At 37.8% G+C, this 26,376-nt stretch overlaps 1 protein-coding gene across 1 annotated transcript; it reads left to right on the plus strand.

Annotated features, from left to right (window-relative positions):
• Positions 1-6,846: 6,846 nt before the first annotated feature.
• On the plus strand, positions 6,847-25,964 carry rca2.1 (regulator of complement activation group 2 gene 1). Its single transcript, XM_040038003.1, has 23 exons — positions 6,847-6,916; positions 7,439-7,539; positions 7,646-7,834; positions 8,110-8,209; positions 8,392-8,465; positions 8,557-8,736; positions 8,820-9,005; positions 9,279-9,378; positions 9,560-9,633; positions 9,725-9,904; positions 10,033-10,212; positions 15,360-15,371; positions 15,521-15,706; positions 15,985-16,084; positions 16,299-16,372; positions 16,464-16,643; positions 16,778-16,957; positions 19,588-19,674; positions 21,958-22,146; positions 22,550-22,615; positions 23,568-23,643; positions 25,074-25,139; positions 25,426-25,964. The coding sequence occupies exons 2-22, from the start codon at positions 7,479-7,481 to the stop codon at positions 25,129-25,131; spliced, it is 2,532 nt and encodes an 843-aa protein (XP_039893937.1). The 5' UTR covers positions 6,847-6,916; positions 7,439-7,478; the 3' UTR covers positions 25,132-25,139; positions 25,426-25,964.
• The last annotated feature ends 412 nt before the right edge of the window (positions 25,965-26,376 follow it).

Below are 26,376 nucleotides of genomic sequence, written 5' to 3' on the forward strand. Positions count from 1 at the left end.
CAAGCAAAATTGTAGATGCGTGTCAACCAAGACAACCCTAAAGCATGCAGAGCCTTCAGGAACTCAGGGCAAATAACATCCACCACAGGGGCCCTACCACCAAGGAGTTATTTAACTCCCTCAGTGACCTCACCCTCAGTGATGAACGAGTTGTCCTCCTCGTCCTGAGACTTTGCTTCCTCTATGGAAGAAGTGTCAGTGGGATTAAAGAGGTCATCAAAGTACTCCTTCAATAATCCAACAATATTGTGATGATATTCTGTTCCTAACCAAGCTGACTTTGGAGAAGAGGTTGTCACGATCCGCAGTGGCAGACCGAGTGGAGAGTGTGTGGAGGACTCAGGTGCAGACACAGGCCAAGACACGAAACTGAGTTCAAACGAAAAGCGAGCCTTTATTTTGGCTGATGACATGGGGGTCAAACAAGACAGAAGCACAGTGACGAAACTAAACTATAACTAAACTGGGAAACTGGTACTATGATGCCACAGAAAACTATGAATACAAACATGGTGGGTGAGAACACAGACGACGCGACACAGACTGCATGAAACACAGAGACTAAATACACATAAGGGATGATCAGGGGAAGTGGCCACACATGGGAGCACAGCTGACACACATGAACCTAAAGGCAGGACAGGAGAAGTGAAACTAAATACCCTGACATTGAATACAGACTTTCAAAGTAAAACAGGAAACATGGAGATTAGACATGACATGAACTAAACATAACCACCCAGACATGACGCATGAACCAGGGAGACTGAGTACAGGGGGAGATGACATAAACAACTAAGAAACAAAGGACTAAACAGCAATCTCAAAATAAACTAGATGAACTAAACTAGGGAACAAATGAATACAAAAGATACATAAAACTCAAACACTGGGTCGCTCGACCCAGGACCATGACAGATGTTGTCTGCACAATGGACAGATTGCCAGTCTATCAGAGAAAAACATACAGACAATAAACAGGGAAACCAACTCATGTACAAAAAGACACAAAAATGCTCTCCTTAGCACCAAAAAATCAGATTTAAATTGATTTGAAATATCGGACATTTTGGCCTAAAGTCCTAAATCAACAACTTTTATTCTTTGGGTATTTACAATATGCTATTAGTAACCAGCATTGCCGTTTTGGTCTGGTGGGATTGAAGAATAATTGGTAAGGCCATCTCAAGAACTGCAGCTGGAAAGTAGGTATCGGCTAAATCTGGTACAACAAATCTCTTCTTTTCAGATATTAATGTTTTTTGTACATAGTCACAGACAAATAAATAAAATATCAATACAAAATACAGGGATCATCAACCATTTATCAAAACAAATGCAAATCTCTGTGGCATTCTGGACATCAACTTCTAGGCTAAACCCAGAAGCTCCTTGTAATTCATGTATATGCTGCTTCTGATCACCCTGCACAATCATCATCATAACATCTGACGTGTCAAAGTGTATGAAGCATAAAAAGTGAATGTCTACAACAGCCAAAACTTTTGGCTGGGACTTCATTTGTTATTTGAACAGAACACTATAAAAGTGTCAAAGGTCCAGTAGATTTACTATATAGTTATGAGTAAATCTTCCTAATCATAAAACTGTTTTATGTCAGAAACAGTAACTGCAATAAATTTCTAAGTTGCAAAAAATCCAAATGGTCATAGCGTATATGTTTTGTGAGACCAGTTTCCTCCGAAGTTTTAGTGAAGTCCAGTGTAAAGTTGTGTAAAGTTGTAAGCCAGACCATCTCCAAATGTAGGCTGGCTGATCACTCCTATCCCAATAAATGGGTGTGAATATAGCTGTATGCCTGCCATTAACACTGGAGCATGACCAATAAAAAGCTAGAGTGCACGTGAATCATTTAGAGCACATTGGTAAATAGTTTACCAATGTTAGTTCACCGTGTAGTCTATGATTCAGTGGGTGATTATACCAAAGTGAATGTCTATTGTGAGGTGAGCTCCCATTTGCACCTGCATCCTATACTCAGACCCACTCCATGTGTTTTCCAAAACACTAGTTATATCCTTAGACTTTCTGCATATGTGGTGTTTATGAAACATAAATTGCATATATTGTATATTTTATCGTTTTATGTTAGCTGGTATGTGATTATTTTAGACTTCATATCTCTGACACTGCAGAAATTATCTTATCATTACTTATTTTATCTTGATGTCTGTTGCAGTTCTAATAGACACAACTTTCAGTTTTCAGTGTCGACTTGCAATCTACTAGTTGTGGTTGCCGATTACACTTTCAGTTTAAGTAAAGAATCCCGTGACTGTGGAGAAGTTATACAATACACTTGTAAAAAAAAATCATTTTGGTGTGGAATTGACAGTACACACCCCCTGATTTAAAGCGCACTTGTTTGTTTTCACTCTGATAGCTATCTTTTTAATTTTACAGTGACATGGAACATTCAAGCCTGATCCTCTCTAAAATGTATCAGTAGGTGTTTTTAATAATTTTCAATAGCTTGCTCTGCATTTTCTTCCCTGTAGCCTACATTGGGCTAGTACGTACTGTGGAGAAGGGCATTTTTAAAAACTGCATTAATGTCTATTTTCCGTAGATGCCCTTTTTGCTCAGTCTGTTTCCTATTGTTAAATCATGAACACTGATCTTAATTGAGTGAATTGTGGCCTGCAGTTCTTTACATTTTGGGGGTTTTTTTGGGGGGGGGGGGGGGGGGGGGGTTCTCTTGTGACCTCCTGGATGAGTCGTCAATGTGGTTTTGGAGTAGTTTAGGTACACTGGCCAATTCAGACCTGCTGGAGGACCTGGTGAGCATTTATGTTTTGATGCATGCTCAATCATCCAGATATCATCCAGAAATCTCAGAAAGTTTATTCTGTTCATCTGGATGTAGCATTTTTGGATCTACTAAATAATTTTTAAAGAATTCTAGAGGATTATGTTTTTAACTCAGTATGGATACCTGTCTTCAGTGACATTAGAGTGTAACACTGGATACAAAATGAATGGAACTACTATTTTGATGTGTGAGGTAAATGGTCAGTGGTCACCTTGGCTTCTTACGTGTATACCTAAGTCATAAGTTAAAATAATTATTTGCATGTACTGAACTGATTCGAATCGTGATCTCTTTCCTTGAAGTGCAACTTCACCTCCAATTCTTAGCCTAACTCCTCCTGCTGCATATTTCTGAATGCTAAAAAGCAGCTGTAGGAAGACTAAGGGTTCCTGGCCAGCACAAAGATGAATGGAGAGTAATGTTGAATGTCATTTTACCTCTACTCCGAGGTTTCTTTTGAAGTAGATGCTTGTGCTTCCTTTCAGTCTGTCATTTATTTAATTCATGGACCATGGAAGCTAATTCTTAAATTCTTGCTTTATTTGTTTAATTGTATCATTATATTTCAATAATGTAAAGAAATTATTCAATTATTTACCACACACTGAAAAGATTAAAAGGAGATGATTATCTTTACCCTATAACCACAAATAAACACTCAAATTTTTTAACGCTCCCAATTCTAAATCAATAACATAAGTAAATTTGATATTATGCATTTTTCTGTTGGTGCCTCTCGCCCTAAGACAGCTGTGATCGGCTCCTGCCTTTCTTTGGTCTTTCTCACATTGAGCTGCAGATGATTCTGCTGGCACCACATGACAAAGGAGTCAACCACAGCTCGGTACCTGGCTTCATCATCCCCAGGGATGCATCCAACCGCCACAGAGACATCAGAAAACTTCTGAAGATGGCGGTCTCTGTGTAGGGGCTGAGGTCTGTGGTGCAGATGGTGAAGAGGAAAGAGTTAGAGGATGGTCCCTTGTGGGCCCCCTGTGTTGCTGATCACCTTGACAATATTGAAGATGCACATATTTGGGTCTACCTATCAGGTAATAAACAATCCAGGACACAAGATTCTGGAGTCCCACACAAATCCCACACAAGTTGTGTGGCACAGGCTTTGAGGACATGGAGAGTCACCCTGTCTGGTCCAGCAGACTTGCCTGAGAACATCTTCTGACTTGTCTCTGAATCTGGTCATGAGTGAAAGTAACAGTTTGGGGAGGGGTTTCAATACTTTACCAGGAGGCTGTGTTGCAATGTGGAGAGAGAGTGGCTTGGCTGTGGATTGCAGGCTGACTACAGGTAAGTCATTAGGGGGGTTGTTGCAATTTGTTGCAATCTCAAATCTGTTGAAAAACACGTTCAGCTTATTTGCTCTGTCCACACCACCCCCAGCTCCCCTGCTGCTGGATGACCTGAATCCAGCAACTGTCCTCATGCCACTCCACGCCTCTATCGTGCTGTTCTGCTGGAGTTTCCGCTCCAGCTTTCTCCTGTAATTGTCCTTAGCCTTCCTGATCTTTCCCTTCAATAACATCTGAACCATTCACACCTCCTCTCTATTGGTAAGATGAGATCAAGTCTGATCACATAAGACCTTGTATGTGAGGAGAGGTATTTTAAATTTAATTCTGGATGTAACAGGGAACCAATGAAGATAAGCCAATATACAGTGGGGCAAAAAAGTATTTAGTCAGCCACCGATTGTGCAAGTTCCCCCACCTAAAATGATGACAGAGGTCAGTAATTTGCACCAGAGGTACACTTCAACTGTGAGAGACAGAATGTGAAAAAAAAATCCATGAATCCACATGGTAGGATTTGTAAAGAATTTATTCGTAAATCAGGGTGGAAAATAAGTATTTGGTCAATAACAAAAATACAACTCAATACTTTGTAACATAACCTTTGTTGGCAATAACAGAGGTCAAACTTTTACTATAGGTCTTTACCAGGTTTGCACACACAGTAGCTGGTATTTTGGCCCATTCCTCCATGCAGATCTTCTCGAGAGCAGTGATGTTTTGGGGCTGTCGCTGAGCAACACGGACTTTCAACTCCCGCCACAGATTTTCTATGGGGTTGAGGTCTGGAGACTGGCTAGGCCACTCCAGGACTTTCAAATGCTTCTTACTCCTTTGTTGCCCGGGCGGTGTGTTTTGGATCATTGTCATGTTGGAAGACCCAGCCTCGTTTCATCTTCAAAGTTCTCACTGATGGAAGGAGGTTTTGGCTCAAAATCTCACGATACATGGCCCCATTCATTCTGTCCTTAACACGGATCAGTCGTCCTGTCCCCTTGGCAGAAAAACAGCCCCATAGCATGATGTTTCCACCCCCATGCTTCACAGTAGGTATGGTGTTCTTGGGATGCAACTCAGTATTCTTCTTCCTCCAAACACGACGAGTTGAGTTTATACCAAAAAGTTCTACTTTGGTTTCATCTGACCACATGACATTCTCCCAATCCTCTGCTGTATCATCCACGTGCTCTCTGGCAAACTTCAGACGGGCCTGGACATGCACTGGCTTCAGCAGCGGAACACGTCTGGCACTGCGGGATTTGATTCCCTGCCGTTGTAGTGTGTTACTGATGGTGACCTTTGTTACTTTGGTCCCAGCTCTCTGCAGGTCATTCACCAGGTCCCCCCGTGTGGTTCTGGGATCTTTGCTCACCGTTCTCATGATCATTTTGACCCCACGGGATGAGATCTTGCGTGGAGCCCCAGACTGAGGGAGATTATCAGTGGTCTTGTATGTCTTCCATTTTCTGATGATTGCTCCCACAGTTGATTTTTTCACACCAAGCTGCTTGCCTATTGTAGATTCACTCTTCCCAGTCTGGTGCAGGTCTACAATACTTTTCCTGGTGTCCTTCGAAAGCTCTTTGGTCTTGGCCATGGCGGAGTTTGGAGTCTGACTGTTTGAGGCTGTGGACAGGTGTCTTTTATACAGATGATGAGTTCAAACAGGTGCCATTCATACAGGTAACGAGTGGGGGACAGAAAAGCTTCTTACAGAAGACGTTACAGGTCTGTGAGAGCCAGAGATTTTCCTTGTTTGAGGTGACCAAATACTTATTTTCCACCCTAATTTACGAATACATTCTTTACAAATCCTACCATGTGGATTCATGGATTTTTTTTTCACATTCTGTCTCTCACAGTTGAAGTGTACCTCTGGTGCAAATTACTGACCTCTGTCATCATTTTAAGTGGGGGAACTTGCACAATCGGTGGCTGACTAAATACTGTTTTGCCCCACTGTAGGAGGAATATGCTCCAATATTCCCTGTCAGTATTCTCTTAATGTGTAAAAACTTTATAAAGTTATAGAGTAAATCTGTAAAAAGGAATATAGACACAGTTGATTAAGGTTGTTATCATTTAAGACTGTTCAACCAACATGTATCTGTATCAGAATTAAAACCCTGTGTTAATCAAAGAGGAAATTATGTGGTTACAGTTGCTCCAAAACTCTAAGAACAGTAATTAACTATCCATCCATCCATTCGCTTCCGCTTAATTAATTAACTAAACAAAGTGAAATAATACAGCATATTACAAAGTTACAAAATATAACAAAATGCCTCTCATAAATACAAACAGCTCTGATGATAAATATCCCAGCTAAAACTGACGTGCCTCTCTAATTGTATTGACATTTTAATTTTCTCCATAGAGGATTTGCTATTAAAGGTGTGCAATTACTACAATGTGTACGTGTATTTAATATGTTTTTAATTCCAACTTTCCCTTTATAGTCTCAGTTGGACCAGTCTCCTGGTTAATGGTAGATAAAGTCATTTTGGATAACTGCATTGATAGTTTCCTTGTTGTTGAATATGTACCACTACAATACACTCATTTTATGTGAATCCACACAAACTTAAGAGCTTTGTTTCTTTCGTGTATTTCATTACTATGTTATAAAGTTTGCAAACTGTGGTCTAAAGTCTGAAACTTTTGGCTGAAGAAAAACTGTTTGACCGCGCAACCCACATTAAAACAAACAGAAACCGCAAATAAGCTTTCAGGACAGAACTGGTAGCGGCCACCACTGCGATTCAGACGTAAGGTATGGTATTGTCTGTTTTAACTGTCACTACTATTTATTATTATTATTATTGTTATTATTATTATTATTTATGGTTGTTTTTTTGTTTGTTTTTACCACCCATGGTATCTTTGGATCAAGGAATACTGATAGTAGCATACGTGACCTGCGAGAATTCCCAGACATTTTCCGTACCTAATTGCCATTTAGTTCAACATATATGTTGAACGCGCCATCGTGGCCTTCAAGTTATAAAATGTGGAAAGACTTTGGGTTTGTTTTCGGCTGTGACAAAAGGGGAAAAAAGGAAGCGAGTATTTTCTGATATTTCATATTTAAAACCTAAACTTGGTTACTGTTAAGGTTTTGGTTTAGCAAACTATATAAAGTTGACCGAATGTTTGCACCTACCACCTGTCCGTTAATTAATTTGTTAGCAGTGACAGATCTTCTTGAATGGAATACCTTTGTTAGTACCAGCCTATCATGACCAGAGTAATATCTCTGATTGTCTTTCTTGTGTTTGCCTTTGTTTTGTACCAGAAAGGGCTCTTGGTTTTAGTTAAACCTGTCAGATCCTGTCATGGCTATTACTGCAGTCCTTCTGCTGAGCAGTCTTGGCTTTTTGGCAATTACTGCTCAAGGTGAGTGGATTAGCTTGAGAAACACAGCATGGTGTTTCGTCTTAAAATTCTGTTCTCTTTTTTGTCTGTATCTTTTTTCTTTCTCTCTTTCTTTTCCCATGTACAGCTCAAAACTGTCCCAGACCTCCTGAAGGAGAAAATATGGATTTAAAGGGCAATGACATTCTTCTAACTAGTTTTCCAGATGGGACCACAGTTACTTTTGCCTGTAACACTGGATATGAGTCTGCAGGAGGGTCCCCACGTATTACTTGTACTGCTGGAAGTTGGAGCCCTCTGGGGTTGAAATGCCAAAGTAAATATTAACAATTGATTTTAAATTCAAATTCCTTATAGCAGCTGTATTTCACAGCCAGTTTAAGCACATGAGAATGAGCGTCAGGTAGAATTTACTCGCTATCCTGGTAACATTCTTAAAATTTGTGTTTAAAAAAAAATGTCTACCTCTATAAAATGTCTTACTCACATGAACATGTTACATAAACAGTAAACTATATTTGGTGAGATAATTACACATACTATCACAAAAGTCCTAAAGGACCAATTTAATCCTTATTTTTCTTGTTTCAGGGAAGAACTGTGGCCCTGCGGAGGAAGTTGAAAATGGACAGATTGAATATCATCCTGGGACTGAATTTGGTGATAAAGCAGTGCTCATTTGTAACATTGGGTTAGTAATACGATGTTAGCTCTAATAAAAAGTGTTAAGATAATTAGTTTTTTGATTGAAGTTAGTAGTAGCATATTAAATCACTAAAATGTTGCAATTGAATGTCTTAAAAAAAAAAAAAACTTGCTGTTCTGTGTCATGTGAAATAAAATTTCTAAACCAACCTTTTTCCCTCGAATCAGTCATATGCCAGTTGGTGGAGGAGAACTCACTTGTGGAAGCCAAGGGTGGATGGGCAGGTTTCCTCTATGTGAAGGTTGGTTGTCTTGTCGTAATACAAGTCACACCCCTGCTTAAAAGCTCACTGCTTGTTTTCATTCTGATAGATTTTTATTTTTATTATATAGTGACACAATGTGAATCACCGCCTGTAGTAGAGTATGGCTCTTTCAGTCCAAATAGAGAAGTCTATTACTATAAAGACACTATAGTGTACACCTGTAAAAGCGGCTATACACGTAATGGATCAAGACAGTTGCATTGTTCGGATGAAGGAACATTCAAGCCTGAGCCTCCAAAATGTATCAGTAAGTGTTTTCAATTTCTTTCAAGAACTTGTTCTCTGTTTTTGTCTTTATTTTTTGTCTTTTTCTTTTTTTTTCATGTACAGCTCAAGACTGTTCCAGGCCTTTTGGAGACAACATGGATTTAAAGGGCAATGACATTCTTCTAACTAGTTTTCCAGATGGGACCACAGTTACTTTTGCCTGTAACACTGGATATGAGTCTGCAGGAGGGTCCCCACGTATTACTTGTACTGCTGGAAGTTGGAGCCCTCTGGGGTTGAAATGCCAAAGTAAATATTAACAATTGATTTTAAATTCAAATTCCTTATAGCAGCTGTATTTCACAGCCAGTTTAAGCACATGAGAATGGGTGTCAGGTAGAATTTACTCCCCATCCTGGAAACATTCTTAAAATTGTTGTTTAAAAAAAATCTCGACCTCTAGAAAAATACTCACATGAACATGTTACATAAGCAGTAGACTTTCTTTGTGGAATTAATTATACATAATATCATCTAAAATTTTCTAAAGAACCAATTTAATCCTCATCTTTCCTATTTCAGGGAAGAACTGTTTCTCTGTGGAAGACGTTCAAGATGGACAGATTGAATATCGTCCTGGGACTGAATTTGGTGATAAAGCAGTGCTCATTTGTAACATTGGGTTAGTAATACGATGTTAGCTCTAATAAAAAGTGTTAAGATAATTAATTTTTTGATTGAAGTTAGTAGTATCATGTTAAATCAATAAAATGTTGCAATTCCATGTCTTAAAAAAACAAAAACTTGCTGTTCTGTGTCATGTGAAATAAAATTTCTAAACCAACCTTTTTCCCTCGAATCAGGTATATGCCAGTTAGTGGAGGAGAACTCACTTGTGGAAGCCAAGGGTGGATGGGCAGGTTGCCTGTATGTGAAGGTTGGTTGTCTTGTCGTAATACAAGTCACACCCCTGCTTAAAAGCTCACTGTTTGTTTTCATTCTGATAGATTTGTATTTTTATTTTCCAGTGACACAATGTGAATCACCCGCTGTAGTAGAGTATGGCTCTTTCAGTCCAAATAAAGATCTCTATGAATATAATGATGTTATACAGTACACCTGTAAAAAGGATTATACAGTTGTTGGATCACGACAGGCGTATTGTTCGGATGATGGAACATTCAAGCCTGAGCCTCCAAAATGTATCAGTAAGTGTCTTGAGTTATTTTCAATAACTTATTTTGTTTTTTCTTGTGTAGTATAAATTAGGCTAATACATACTGTGGAAAAGGTCATTTTTGACTACTGCACCAATGTCTACTTTCTTTCCCTGCAGAGGTTGAATGTGGAGATCCAGAGATTTCATTTGGACAGTTGAGTAGCGGTGCTCGACCTCCATATGGATACTTGTCTACAGTCACATTACAGTGTAACGCTGGATACACAATGATTGGATCCGCTACTGTGATGTGTGGGCTAAATGGTCAGTGGTCACCTGGACTTCCTCAGTGTATTCGTAAGTCAAAAATTAAAATAATTATTTGTAAGTGCTGAGCTCAAGCATGATCTCTTTGCTCTAAGTGCAACTTCAACCCCAATTCTGAGCCTAAGTCCTCCTGCTGCATATTTATGAAAAGTGCAAAAAAGGCAGGTAAATGAAGACTAAGGGGTCCTGGCCAGTGATTTTCAGCAAAAAGTGGAGAGTATTGGTGAATGGCACCTTACCTCTACTATGAGCATGGATATATGCATGGATCTTGGCAGCTAATATTTGATTTCTTGCATCATTATATTTCAGTAATGTAAAGACACTTATTGAATTACAGCATTAAATTAAAGAACTGACAACAGAAGATTTTTACCATATTTACATAGATCATTACTCAGCGTTTTTTTTGAGTGCATGTCCAGTGCTAGCTTTGAATTAAAAACTGTTTTTCTCACTGTAGGGACGACACCAGGAACCATTCTTTTTATTTATAAGCAAACATCAGGTTTGGCTTAAACATTGCTTTCAAAGCAGAAATTATGTGGTCAAAGTTGCTCCAAGACTCTAAGTACAGTAACTAACTAAACTAAGTGAAATAATACAGCATATTACAAGGTTATAAAATATAACAAAATTGCTCTAATAAATACAAATAGCTCTAATTATAATTATCTCAGTATATTACACAAAATTAAATATATACAGTGGGGGCAAAAAAGTATTTAGTCAGCCACCGATTGTGCAAGTTCCCCCACCTAAAATGATGACAGAGGTCAGTAATTTGCACCAGAGGTACACTTCAACTGTGAGAGACAGAATGTGAAAAAAAAATCCATGAATCCACATGGTAGGATTTGTAAAGAATTTATTCGTAAATCAGGGTGGAAAATAAGTATTTGGTCAATAACAAAAATACAACTCAATACTTTGTAACATAACCTTTGTTGGCAATAACAGAGGTCAAACGTTTACTATAGGTCTTTACCAGGTTTGCACACACAGTAGCTGGTATTTTGGCCCATTCCTCCATGCAGATCTTCTCGAGAGCAGTGATGTTTTGGGGCTGTCGCCGAGCAACACGGACTTTCAACTCCCGCCACAGATTTTCTATGGGGTTGAGGTCTGGAGACTGGCTAGGCCACTCCAGGACTTTCAAATGCTTCTTACGGAGCCACTCCTTTGTTGCCCGGGCGGTGTGTTTTGGATCATTGTCATGTTGGAAGACCCAGCCTCGTTTCATCTTCAAAGTTCTCACTGATGGAAGGAGGTTTTGGCTCAAAATCTCACGATACATGGCCCCATTCATTCTGTCCTTAACACGGATCAGTCGTCCTGTCCCCTTGGCAGAAAAACAGCCCCATAGCATGATGTTTCCACCCCCATGCTTCACAGTAGGTATGGTGTTCTTGGGATGCAACTCAGTATTCTTCTTCCTCCAAACACGACGAGTTGAGTTTATACCAAAAAGTTCTACTTTGGTTTCATCTGACCACATGACATTCTCCCAATCCTCTGCTGTATCATCCATGTGCTCTCTGGCAAACTTCAGACGGGCCTGGACATGCACTGGCTTCAGCAGCGGAACACGTCTGGCACTGCGGGATTTGATTCCCTGCCGTTGTAGTGTGTTACTGATGGTGACCTTTGTTACTTTGGTCCCAGCTCTCTGCAGGTCATTCACCAGGTCCCCCCGTGTGGTTCTGGGATCTTTGCTCACCGTTCTCATGATCATTTTGACCCCACGGGATGAGATCTTGCGTGGAGCCCCAGATCGAGGGAGATTATCAGTGGTCTTGTATGTCTTCCATTTTCTGATGATTGCTCCCACAGTTGATTTTTTCACACCAAGCTGCTTGCCTATTGTAGATTCACTCTTCCCAGTCTGGTGCAGGTCTACAATACTTTTCCTGGTGTCCTTCGAAAGCTCTTTGGTCTTGGCCATGGCGGAGTTTGGAGTCTGACTGTTTGAGGCTGTGGACAGGTGTCTTTTATACAGATGATGAGTTCAAACAGGTGCCATTCATACAGGTAACGAGTGGGGGACAGAAAAGCTTCTTACAGAAGACGTTACAGGTCTGTGAGAGCCAGAGATTTTCCTTGTTTGAGGTGACCAAATACTTATTTTCCACCCTAATTTACGAATACATTCTTTACAAATCCTACCATGTGGATTCATGGATTTTTTTTTCACATTCTGTCTCTCACAGTTGAAGTGTACCTCTGGTGCAAATTACTGACCTCTGTCATCATTTTAAGTGGGGGAACTTGCACAATCGGTGGCTGACTAAATACTTTTTTGCCCCACTGTATAGCTAAAACTGACGTGCCTCTCTAAGCATATCTAATCATATCATTTAATTTTCTCTGTAGATGATTTGGTATTAAGGGTGTGCAATTACTACAATGTGTATGTGAATTTAATATGTATTTTTAAATTCCAACTTTGCCTTTATAGCCTCAATTGGACCAGTCTCCTGGTTAATGATAGATAAGGTCATTTTGGATAACTGTATTGATATACAGTTTCCTTTTTGTTTCCCACAAGTTGAATATGAAGAGTCCAAATGATGAATAGAATGAGGATTTTTAACCTCTGAAGATATAGTTGTCGTCAGCAATGTTAAAGTGTGAACCTGGATACATAATCAATGCAAACCTTACCGTGACATAAAAACGTTACTGGTCACCTGGACTTCCTTAATGTATACGCATGTTATGAATTAAAATTGCTTAAGTATATGTAGCTTCACTTCTCCATTGTTGTTAAAATTTGTATAAAATACCTCAGGAGGTTGCTAGCATAATATAGAGATAATTTTGGACAATTCTAGTAATTTCCATTCTGTGAATGTGAAAATCCTGTGATTCGATATGACTGAATAATGGTCTCCTCCTGTCTGTGGTCTTATTTCAGGGAAGATCTGGATAAGTTAAGAAAGGCCCGTGTACCCAGATATACAATATGATATAAAAGGTTTGGTTACGTGGAGTGTCACAAAAGTCATCATATTTTGTTTTAATTTGATTTCACATTGCTGCATGTGAATGATCATATAATGTTCACTTTTATGTTTAGAAAACACTATTTGATAAACAGTTTCCACAAGTTTTTGAACATTTCTTTTTGCTTATAATCACCTGATTTCATGTTAATATGAAATCACTCTTTTTTAAGTCTCAGTTTTAAACTTCAGTATAAATCCATTAAATAAATTTGAATCTCTGCGTGCTTGCCAAGTAATTGTGAACGGGGGTCATGTGGAGGTCATACAAAAATGACCTGACATGTGAAAGACACATTTAAAGTATTAAGTTAATTTGTAAGGAGGTATTAAGTTAATTTGTAAGTTTAAATGTCCATTTACACTTATGATTAAAGTTTGTATTTAAATACATTTGATTCCAGGCAGTTTAGTACAAGTTGCACTTTCTCTTCTGTAGGTTGTTTTAAATGTAAAAACAAATGTAAATAAATAAATAAAATAATCCTCTGAAGTTTTTGTATTTTTTTTTTCAAGTGTGGTTGATGTCATTTAAAGGAATGTTTGGAAAACATTTGGAAAAAGCAGGAATTGTGAATAGTGAATAAACAGACCAAAGTACAGCAGGAAGTTTATTTCCTCACATTGATTCAGTCCGCCCTGTTTTGTAATGCGTCACCCTGTTTGAATGTATTGGGCACTGTAATTTACAACACAAAATGTTTTCACAAGTATGTCACAAGTAGTATGCATGGCTTACAAAAGAGGGCCAAAGCTTTTCAAGGACAGTAAAGAACAGCCTGCACTTTCATATTGTCTTAAAGGTGTATGTGTCTTTTTATATACAGGTCTCGTGCTGTGTCCTATTAATACTGCTTTAAGAAGGGAAAACTGCATATTTATGTGAAGTATGGAACAACAGAGTAATAAGGAAGTGTTGGGTTTATGGTGGGTGGGGCTCATAAACTTGTGCGTATTATGTTCAGAAAAGACAGAACAAAAAACAAAAAACGCTTATAGCATACAGACTAATTTCAGAAATACAGCGGTTTCAACTAATTTAGTTTTTCTTCCTGGTGCTACATTTACTAAGTAAATGGATGGAAGTACAACAACCCTCATTTGGCTTATTGGTAGCACTACAAGTACTACACTCGTTTTATGTGAATCCACACAAACTTAAGAGCTTTGTTTCTTTCGTTTATTTCATTATTATGTTATAAAGTACGCGAGCTGTAATCTAAGGTCTAAGACTTTCTGAAGAACAAGCACGTGACTGTTTGACCGCGCCTACTTCCGAGAAGGAGACGCAGCCCACATTAAAACAAGCAGAAACCCGAAATAACCTTTCAGAGCAGGACTGTTAGCGGTCATCGTTGTTGGCGTTCAGACGTAAGGTATGGTGTCGTTTGTTTTAACCGTCCGTAACAACCGAAAAAACAAAAACAAAGCGTCGACCCCATAACAGTGCTATATTATTGTATTTATCCGTCGTTGCTGCTAAGTTAGCTAACAATTAGCTAGCTAACGCAGCCGAAGTCGATTTAACAGTTTATGGATTTTGACCAAATTGCAGACATTCAGATGGAATCAGCATTTTTTAATCTTTCAGTGACATCTTCTTAACCCCCTGTAAGCTAAATTACGCGATTATTAATGTGATGTGTTACCACTCACGGTATCTTTGGCTCCAGGAAGACCGAGAGTAGCATACGTGACCTGCGAGAATTCACGGCCATTTTTTTCCCCCCGTACCTACCTGTCATTTAGTTTAACACATGTTGATCGGCCAGCCGAAGCTATCCTGGCCTTCAAGTTGTATAATATGGAAAGACTTTAGGTTTGTTTTCTGCCGCGACAAAGGGAGAGGGGAGGCAGTATTTTCAAATATTTCATTTTTAAAACCTAAACTTGGTTACTGTTAAGGTTTTGGTTTAGGGAAATATATAAACTTTACTGAAGACCGAATGTTTGCACCTGCTACCTTCCGCTAGTTAATGTGTTAGCAGTGACAGACCTGATTCAATGGAATACCTTTGTTAGTACCAGCTATCATGACCAAGTAATATCTCTGATTGTCTTTATTGTGTTTGCCTTTGTTTTGTACCAGAAAGGGCTCTTGGTTTTAGTTAAACCTGTCAGATCCTGTCATGGCTATTACTGCAGTCCTTCTGCTTTTTGGCTTTTTTGCAGTTAATGCTCAAGGTGAGTGCAGTGCGGATAAGCTTGAGACACGGTAAACACAGCATGGTGTTTGTCCTGGGTTACCCTGTTCTTAAAATTGTTTTCTCTTTTTTTTGTCTGTATGTTTGTTTGTTTTTTCGTTTGTTTTTTTTGTTTTTTTTCATGTACAGCTCAAGGCTGTTCCAGACCTGTTGGAGAAAACATGGATTTAAAGGGCAATGACATTCTTCTAACTAGTTTTCCAGATGGGACCACAGTTACTTTTGCCTGTAACACTGGATATGAGTCTGCAGGAGGGTCCCCACGTATTACTTGTACTGCTGGAAGTTGGAGCCCTCTGGGGTTGAAATGCCAAAGTAAATATTAACAATTGCTTTTAAATTCAAATTCCTTGTAGCAGCTGTATTTCACAGCCAGTTTAAGCACATGAGAATGAGCGTCAGGTAGAATTTACTCGCTATCCTGGTAACATTCTTAAAATTTGTGTTTAAAAAAAAAAAATGTCTACCTCTATAAAATGTCTTACTCACATATACATGTTACATAAACAGTAAACTATATTTGGTGAGACAATTACACATACTATCACAAAAGTCCTAAAGGACCAGTTTAATCCTTATTTTTCTTGTTTCAGGGAAGAACTGTGGCCCTGTGGAGGAAGTTGAAAATGGACAGATTGAATATCATCCTGGGACTGAATTTGGTGATACAGCAGTGGTCATTTGTAACCCTGGGTTAGTAATACAATGTTAGCTCTAATAAACAGTGTTTAGATAATTAGTTTTCAGATTGAAGTTAGTAGTAGCATATTAAATCACTAAAATGTTGCAATTTATCCTATTTTAAAAAACAAATAAATAAATCAGAATGAGTGTCACGTCGGGTTTACTTCGTCTTCTGTGTCATGTGAAATAAAATTTCTAAGCCAGTCTCTTTCCCTCCAATCAGTCATATACTAGTTGGTGGAGGAAAGCTCACTTGTGGAAACCAAGGGTGGATGGGCAGGTTGCCTGTATGTGAAGGTTGGTTGTCTTGTTGTAATACAAGTCACACCCCTGATTAAAAGCTCACTGTTTGTTTTCATTCTGATAGATTTTTATTTTTATTTTCCAGTGACAAAATGTGAATCACCGCCTGTAGTAGAGTATGGCTCTTTCAGTCCAAATAAAGATCTCTATGAATATAATGATGCTATAGATTACACCTGTAAAAAGGAATATACAGTTGTTGGATCAAGACAGTTGCATTGTTCGGATGATGGAACATTCAAGCCTGAGCCTCCAAAATGTATCAGTAAGTGTTTTGAATTTTTTTTTTCAAAAACTTGTTCTCTGTTTTTTTCTTGTGTAGTATAAATTAGGCTAATACATACTGTGGAAAAGGTCATTTTTGACTACTGCACCAATGCTTACTTTCTTTCCCTGCAGAGGTTGAATGTGGAGATCCAGAGATTTCATTTGGACAGTGGATTAGCGGTGCTCGACCTCCATATGGATACTTGTCTACAGTCACATTACAGTGTAACGCTGGATACACAATGATTGGATCCGCTACTGTGATGTGTGAGCTAAATGGTCAATGGTCACCTGGAGTTCCTCGGTGTATACGTAAGTCATAAATGAAAATATTTATTTGCATTTACTGAGTTCAATCGGATCATGATCTCTTTGCTCTAAGTGCAACTTCACCCCCAATTCTGAGCCTAAGTCCTCCTGCTGCATATTTTTTTTATAAATGCTTAATGGCAGTTTACCTCTACTACGAGGTTTCTTTTGAAGTGGATGATTCGTCTACTTCCAGTATCTTGTCATAGGCTAGAAAAACATGTTGGTTGCAAGGTGTTATAATTCAAGCTTTTCGCTAACTGCTCAAAGCTGGAGCTTGCTGGCTTGTGCTTTCTTTCTTTTTCTCATTCATTCAATGCATGGATCTTGGCAGCTAATTCTTGATTTCTTGCATCATTATATTTCAATAATGTAAAGAAAATATTCAGTTACATGATTAAATTAAAGCATTTACAAAAGATTATTCTTCAGCATTTTTACTCAGCATTTTTAAATATAAATAATCAGTAACATACATAAAGCTAATATTATGCATGAACTGTTCCTGTTGGGAAAATTTGATTCAATTTTTCCAGTTCCAATTGGTAACTGATACCCTGGCTCTGGGTATATGACCACATGATTTACTAGGGATGCACCTCTCTGATTTGTGGATATTGATTCGATTGACATCTAATGGCAGAACTATTATAGTATGAAGCATGATCACCTAATCAAAGCCACAGCAGTTTAAAGGCATATCATGCCAGCTTCACCAATTGCTTCTCTTTGTATGCTTTCAAAGTTATTATTACTTAACTGCAAAATTGATGAAAGTGAACTGAGATAACTGAGAAGATCACTCTTTTGCTCGATTGTTTTTACGCTCTGTTTGGTATCATATGAATTAAGAGTCAGAGGGACATTGGTTTGGTTTGCACAGGAAACTTAAAAATATATATATAGTTAGGAAAGCTAAGTATATCACTGTATTGGATATAAAAGAATGATTCCCAGTCTACAGAAGGATTACAAAATATTGATTTAAAACCAATATCACAAAATACCTAGAGTTACTCTGTCTGTATCAGATCTCAACTGGTAAGAGCGTGATAAGTGGGTTTAAAAAAAAAAAAAAAAAAAAAAAAAAAAAAGATTTTCCCTTTTCAAACCAATTTTAGTTTGAATAATGTGATATCTATTCATTAAATCCTGAATCGATTTTTAAATATAAATGTATTTTGTCAGAAATGCCAGAATCTCAGGTTAAAGCTCACAAAACTATTTCAACAACCGCCAAACAGTTAAAACAGCAAATGAGAGCCGGTAAAACTTAACTCAACCAGCAGCAGAAGAAGATCCAAACTATGTTTCACGTTTGAAAAACATCATCATGAATTCTCTCTTACTTTTGCTGTTTTGCTTCCACCATGATAAAATCACACTTACTGCACAGCTCTCTCTCCTTGTGCACTTTAAGACCAATTTCCCATCAAAAATCAGTTTTCTCCATTATTCGCTGGCTTATTACACACTTGTCTACTGTTGTGTACAGTGTGCCGGCCGCAGGTTTGTTTTGTTTTTTTTTCAATACTGACGAAATGTAAACTTTTACAAATGATGCCAAATCGTAAAACACTTAGCTGTATTTCTAATAAAACCTCTGTAACTTTGCTCTTCTTCAATTCAGCAGCATCGGGTAATGTTAATCTGCTGATTTATGGTTTCCTTCTGTTTTTGATCTACTGCAGAATATTTTTAAGGAGGTTATCTGCTATGAAACGCCAGGCCAGGAAAATCTCCTTCATATTTTTGTTTTATCCTCGGTTACTTTAACACCAAGGCACCTGCTGTGATGCTTACACCTCTGATGAAATCTCACAAGTGTCAGCTTTGTTTTTATACAGAGATATAAAAATATGGATATGTAATGATAAATGATCAGAATTATAATATATTTGTTACTGAGTCAAAATTGAATCGAATCAAATTGAATCAGAATCAAAGCAGTTATAATAAATTGAAATCGATACCCAACCCTATTTAAAAAAGCTGTATTTGTCACTTTGGGGACAACACCAGGAACCATTCTTATCTATAAGGGAACATCCGGTTCAGGTTAAACATTGCTTTCGTAATTTTGTGAAATAAAATCTGCCCAATAAATATTATTGATATATGATTCTTAATCCATATTCTCTTTACATTTATGGCTGTAATCATAATAAATGGCATATCAGTTTATCTGATGTGTTTGAGAGGCCAAACAGGGAAAGCATTGATTTCATTGGAACTTTTAACTCACTTGGAAGCAAAACTATTCCTAACCTACAAACAAAAGGTCTTGTCATGTCAAGTTTGAAATATCTATAAAGCTGCGGTTGCTTGCATGTTTCCATTGTGTTGTTTTAGCTACCTAGCTGTCCTCCTAGAACATCAGCACACTGCTGCTGTTGTAAACAACCCAGACTTAAACTGAGTGATCTTTGTCAACTGTTAGGCTATTGCTAAACTGTAGTTTGAGAAAACTGTAGTTTGGCTATAGATCGGCTTGTTGTCGCAGATATGCAATCAAAATTTATTCCAGGCTTTTGAGTGAGGATCAGACCAATGTCCCATCCTTTCCAATCAAATAGTTGCATCTCTAGTTGGGATTTTACATATCCCTGCTGACTTACTTTTTGTTCCTGCAGCAAAACCCGCAACAACTACCACTACTACCACTACAACCACTACGACCATAACCACTACTAACCCTTCTACCCCAAAGAAACCAGCAGGTACAGTTCATTTTAAAGCTCATAAAGATCTCAATATCCAGCTTTCCTCCCTTTTAGCAAGGTTGTGCATTTGATTTTTCCCAAAGAGCGCATGAAGTTCTGGGACTACTATTGCCCACCCCTGCTTTATATGTTGCCACAGCAGATCATAATCCTCTACAGTGGCTTGCAAAAGTATTCAGCCCCCTTGAACTTTTCCACATTTTGTCACATTATAGCCACAAACGTGAATCTATTTTATTGGAATTCCACGTGAAAGACCAATACAAAGTGGTGCACACGTGAGAAGTGGAACGAAAATCATACATGATTCCAAACATTTTTTACAAATAAATAACTGCAAAGTGGGGTGTGCGTAATTATTCAGCCCCCTGAGTCAATACTTTGTAGAACCACCTTTTTGCTGCAATTACACCTGCCAGTCTTTTAGATTATGTCTCTACCAGCTTGCACATCTACAGACTGAAATCTTTGCCCATTCTTCTTTGCAAAACTGCTCAGTCAGATTAGATGGACAGTGTTTGTGAACAGCAGTTTTCAGATCTTGCCACAGATTCTCGATTGGATATAGATCTGGACTTTGACTGGGCCATTCTAACACATGGATATGTTTTGTTTTAAACAATTCCATTGTTGCCCTGGCTTTATGTTTAGGCTTGTTGTCCTGCTGGAAGGTGAACCTCCACCCCAGTCTCAAGTCTTTTGCAGACTCAAAGAGGTTTTCTTCCAAGATTACCCTGTATTTGGCTCCATCCATCTTCCCATCAGCTCTGACCAGCTTCCCTGTCCCTGCTGAAGAGAAGCACCCCCAGAGCATGATGCTGCCACCACCATATTTGACAGTGGGGATGTTCAAAGTGATGTGCAGTGTTAGTTTTCCGCCACACATAGCGTTTTGCATTTTGGCCAGAAAGTTCCATTTTGGTCTCATCTGACCAGAGCACCTTCTTCCACATATTTGCTGTGTCCCCCACATGGCTTGTGGCAAACTGCAAACGGGACTTCTTATGGTTTTCTGTTAACAATGGCTTTCTTCTTGCCACTCTGCCATAAAGGCCAACTTTGTGCAGTGCACGACTAATAGTTGTCCTATGGACAGATTCCTCCACCTGAGCTGTAGATCTCTGCAGCTCGTCCAGAGGCACCATGGGCCTCTTGGCTGCATTTCTGATCAGCGCTCTCCTTGTTCGGCCTGTGAGTTTAGGTGGACGGCCTTGTCTTGGCAGGTTTACAGTTGTGCCATACTCCTTCCATTTCTGAATGATCGCTTGAACAGTGCTCCCTGGGATGTTCAAGGCTTGGGAAATGTTTTTGTAGCCTAAGCCTGCTTTGAATTTCTCAATAACTTTATCCCTGACCTGTCTGGTGTGTTCTTTGGACTTCATGGTGTCGTTGCTCCCAATACTCTCTTAGACAACCTCTGAGGCCGTCACAGAGCAGCTGTATTTGTACTGACATTAGATTGCACACAGGTGCACTCTATTTAGTCATTAGCACTCATCAGGCAATGTCTATGGGCAACTGACTGCACTCAGACCAAAGGGGGCTGAATAATTACGCACACCCCACTTTGCAGTTATTTATTTGTAAAAAATGTTTGGAATCATGTATGATTCTTTAAGTTGCATTGTTTTCCCTCCCACCAATCATTTCTATGTTCTCTTTCACTACACCTAGAAACCCTCTGTGGTCAGCATTTTTTTTTTTTTTTTTTTTTTTTTTTTTTTGTAATTTATTTATTTATTTTTCCATCTGGCAGCTCTGTTTTCCACATCCTTTGACCAGGATGTCCTCTATCCCTTTTTGGCACAAACCATCTTAACTTCGCCTGCTTTATTTCCAAACCATTGAACCTAATCTGGTTCTCCTACATGCTTTATATAACTCTTGTTCCCCTGGTCACTCAAGAAAACTCTTAGCATCTTCAGCCACCGCATAATGTTGTTGTTTTTTTTGGTTTGTTTGTTTGTTTGTTTTTGTTCTACTGTCTCCAAACGTATAGCACAGCAGGTCATACTACCATCATAATGTGCCATTGCTAAAAAAAAAAAAAAACTAAATCGTAACATATATTTTTGGGTGTTACATGGTAACCGTTTGAAAGAGTGATCAAACTTGCCATACTAATAGGATTTTTTTTATTTTTCATGTAAATCTGATGACGTAGATTATTATGTTTATTTCTCAAACTTTGCAGCAGTTTCCATGTGCTCTAAATATCTTAACGTTGTTTGAACATGTCTTTTTTTTGGAAATATGTGTAAACTGCTATATTTTCAACAGTTCCATCTGGAGAAGGATGTGAAGATCCCAAAAAGAGAAATGCTGAGGTGATTGTGAGCTCTCAACCTCCATATAGACATGGGGTTACGGTGACTCTCAGCTGCCCGTCTGGATACAAGCTAACCACATCAGGTACCCAGACATGTGGAAAAGGTGGTCTGTGGTCACCAGGAATTCCAGAATGTGCACGTAAGTCAGATGTTAATAATAAATATTTTATGTGATTAGCTTTATCAGATAATACTCTACATGGTCAAAAAACTGGCTTCCTTTTTAAACTACATTGTTATTTTATTAAGTTAAAATAGATTAAAAAAAAAAAAAACTTCAACTTTTTTTTTGGTGTATATTTGTTCAATGTCAGTTTCATCATATACTGAAAGTAGATTTTTTTTATTTTTATTTATTTATTTATTTTTTAAATTTCAAATAACAAATGGAAAGCATGCTTTTGATAAACCAGAAGCATGCAGTTCACAGGGATTGAAAGAGACTTTTCAGTGTACTCAGGGGTCAGTTGTATAAGTTTAGCAATTTTGCTGTCTCTTCCTTTGGTTTTCATTGGTGTTTGTCTTTTTTTTTTTTTTCTTTGCTTCACCTCCAGTGGACAGTGGAAGTGGCAGTGGCAGTTCTAATCGTGTTCTTATTGTCGTTTTGGGTAAGTTTGAAATTTTGAACTTTTATAGTAGATCGTGAATGTACAAACATGAGGGTGAACCAAAAAGATTATGTTTATATTACAGCATGCTTATCATATTTTTATGATACACATTGAGAACATATGAGTAATTAGTATTTAAATGGCAGTATTTTAGTATAATATAGTATTTTTTTTTTTCTTTTATGTTATATTAAGGTTTGTTTGTTTTTGTTTTTTGCCTTTCTTTTAATGACTGTACATTAAAAAAATTACAGTTGGTGATTGGGTCAACTTGTTGGTTACACTAATTATTTATATAATGGAAAGCACTTTGGTCAACTTTGTTGTTTTTAAAAGTGCTATATAAATAAAGTTGGATTGGATTGGATAATGTTATCAATACACAATGCTGGTAAACCATTAAGTCTAGGATGTCCTGCAGCCGCAGCACACCTCTGTCTGATGGAAAGTTAAACAAGCTGCAAATGTTTGTATAAAAAACGGATGATGGCTTTGTAAACCAGTGTAGTTCTGCACTAAAGTGATTTATAATAACTGTAGTTATGCCACACTATGTTCATAGTATGTTCTGCACAGTCCAAAGGGGATCACATTTCAGTAAAATTGAAAATAACAAGATTGCAGAAGAATGCAGTCTTTTTTTTCTTTTTTAAATTAACGAGAATTCTTTACCTTGGTTTATTTCATTGACTGTCTCCTCACTTGAAGACTATTTGACAAGTCTGATTTTGTTTTCCACCTTCTTTTGTTAAATACTACTCAGTTATTTGCCAGGATTATCTTTATTTAAAATTGTATCATCATTATAACAGTCTCCTATATTCTTGTGTCATTATTACCTTTGTGGCCTTAGTGACTGAAAACCTATTAGATGTCAATAAGCTTTTTTTTTTAATGTTTCTTTGTTTTTTGTTTTTTTAATTAATTTTTCCCCTCTGCCCCATCAAAGTGGTCATCGTCATCGTTGGAGTCATTGTTGTTCTTTGTTGTGTGTTTTACCACAAAAACAGCAAAAAAGAAAAGCGGTAAAGTTATGTTTTATTGAACTTTGCTGACTAACCCTTGAAATAGCTTTGTCCTTGTAAAAGCTTTGTGTTGTTTGCTTCTCAGGCTACTCATTAATTTTCCAGCTTTTCTTTCTATCCAAGCTTTCTATAATCTTAGTGTTGCATGTTGAAACTTTGTACTTTTCGTAAGGCTTCCTGGATAATGTATTTCTCTACTACAGTGTTAATTTTCCTACACAGAGCTGTAGGGTTTAGCTCAGTCTCAAATGACCTATGCTGGTTTTAATCACATTTTTGATAATCACAATAAAATAAAAAAATAAAAAATAAAAAAACCCAGCCAATTTCAGCTGGTAGTAAAGCATGTAGTGTTTTAAAATGATGAATGAGGTGAGTAGTGGTTTAAATTGTGTTGTTACATACAACATTTTTCATATGTTGATGCTTGGCTATGTCCCTTTCTGAGGCAATGCGACTGCTGTGAATACCACGACAGAGATTTTGTTTCATTTGCATTAGCTTATGTACCATAGCTAATTCTTAGATTTCAGGGCTGTGAATATGGTCAAAAGAAATGCATCTAATTTTTTGGATTTTTAAAACTTTCTATTGATTAAATTTACCTGTACAATGGGAAGCGTGTGCCATACCAGTGACAGATTTCCAGAGAAGCGTTGTATGAAACTCGGTGGCTTTCCTGTTGTGGACTTCAAAGTCTTACACTTCGGTGTTGGACTTGACAAACTGAGGGTATCAGTGAGGTAGATTCGCATACATATAATACAATCTATAGTGGAGGATAGAACTTGCTGTGTTCAAATATTCATCGTGGATTGGGGTGCTAGAGTTAAATTTGCTTTTAGGATCAGTAATGTCTGCGATAAACTGGTAAAACGGTGGAGGTTGTTATTCAGTGATATTTATTTATTTATTTTTTTAAATGTGACAAGGGAGCATTTGGTGGTGGTATAATCGTTTCTTCCTGCAGAATCTTATCACTATTTGTATTTATAAGAGAAATATAAACAGCCCAAATAGTATGTAGGCATTGTTTACAAAGTATATTGTAATCTCTTTAGTCGCATGAAGGATTTAATTACGTTTTGGAACATTGATATTAATTTGCTATTTATTTTAGCTTTGATTGGAGTCTTAAAAAAAAAAAAGCCAAATATGCTGTTATTGATGGAGTTTTATTGACCTGTTTGTTTCTGCTAACAGGAATGAACAGGTAATATTTTGTATCTCATCAAACAAATTTGGCTGTTTTGACTATAAGAGGTGAAAGAGTAGCTGCTGGCACGGGTGCTGCTTGTGTGGGGTGGTCCTTGTGGATGAGTGGTATGTAGGCATGTGGTGGTTTCTGTGGACTTCTTCGTTCCATGTAGCTTTCTGTTTGCTTTGTTGTGTATTATCAATAATGTTGACCAGTCATTACTGGATTACAGCACTCGAAGAGGCAATACTGACAAAGATGCTACAAATGTTGGAGAGGATGTACTGTAGCACACTCGGTAAGATGATGGATCTTGAAGAACACTTGAGCTAATTTATGTAAAACAAACAAATAATAAGATTAATGTGATAATGTAGATATACATTGTCATATAATTTCACTCATGTCCATAATGTATGTTCAGTGATGGTCTTTTTTCTTTTTCTACCTTGGCTGAACTTGTGAAACAACTGTTTCAGTACTCAAACATTTTTTTCCTTTCTCTACAGGTTTGCAGGGGGTTTTAGACTTTTCCAAAAAGTATATAATTACTATTATTTATTTACTTTATTTATTTTTTTCAGTAAGCATGGCAGCCTGGCTACTCCACGACTGCTGTCTATAAAAACAGCTTCCTAAGAAGAATGCCAAAGGACCAGTCTTGAATGTACAGGCCCTCCGTGTGCACGCATTTGCCTGAAGTTTCTGAGCAACTTTCTTAAAATTGGTTTCCAAAGACCGAGAAACATCTTTGGATTGGGACATGTTATGCTTCAAGTGGCTTGTCTCATGGCTTTCTGTATTCTGATCATTAGGAAGAAACGTATAAATATTTATCAGAAAAGCTTAAATTCTATGTTTAATTTATCTGTTGCACTGTAGTAAAGGAACACCACTTGACCATTGTAGTTCATTTAAACAGATGGTGTAAAATAAGCAAAATTAGCACATTGTCTGTTTGGTTGTCATATGGCTTAACTGAAGTTTAGCCAAAATAATTAGATGCCATGTAACTACTCATTTGGATCAAATAAATTTGTTGGAACAGTTTGGTGTATATAAGACTGCTGGTTGATGAACCAGTCCTGTACTTACGACTTGCAGAAAGAAAGGGAGGGGGGAAAAAAAAAAAAAAGAAGAAGAAAGTTGGATCTGTAAAATGGCCCCAAACCTAAATGTAAGGCATCATTAATTGTTTTAGCTTGTGCTTCATTTAAATAGTTGTGAATTTCATAAATGTGAACCCAGTTATTGGGTGTAAAAACTTCCTGCAGTGTTTGGCCTCTAATAATGTCACCACCTTGGTGTTTTTTTTTTTTTTTTGTTTTTTTTTTTTTTTTTTTTTTGAATTTGCCAAAATGAGTTTAAAGTCTCTTAATGTATGCTCAATCATCCAGGAAAGGAAATCCCAAAAAGTTGATTCTGTTCATCTGGACTCGTCTTCAGTCTCAGCTGACATGGGGTGGCTGTAGCTCAGGTGGCAGAGCAGGTCAGCCACTAATCAGAAGATCGGTGGTTCGATCCCAGGCTGCCTC

The sequence above is a fragment of the Simochromis diagramma genome, unplaced genomic scaffold (assembly GCF_900408965.1).
Source record: "Simochromis diagramma unplaced genomic scaffold, fSimDia1.1 OVJJ01000061.1, whole genome shotgun sequence".
NCBI lineage: Eukaryota > Metazoa > Chordata > Actinopteri > Cichliformes > Cichlidae > Simochromis > Simochromis diagramma.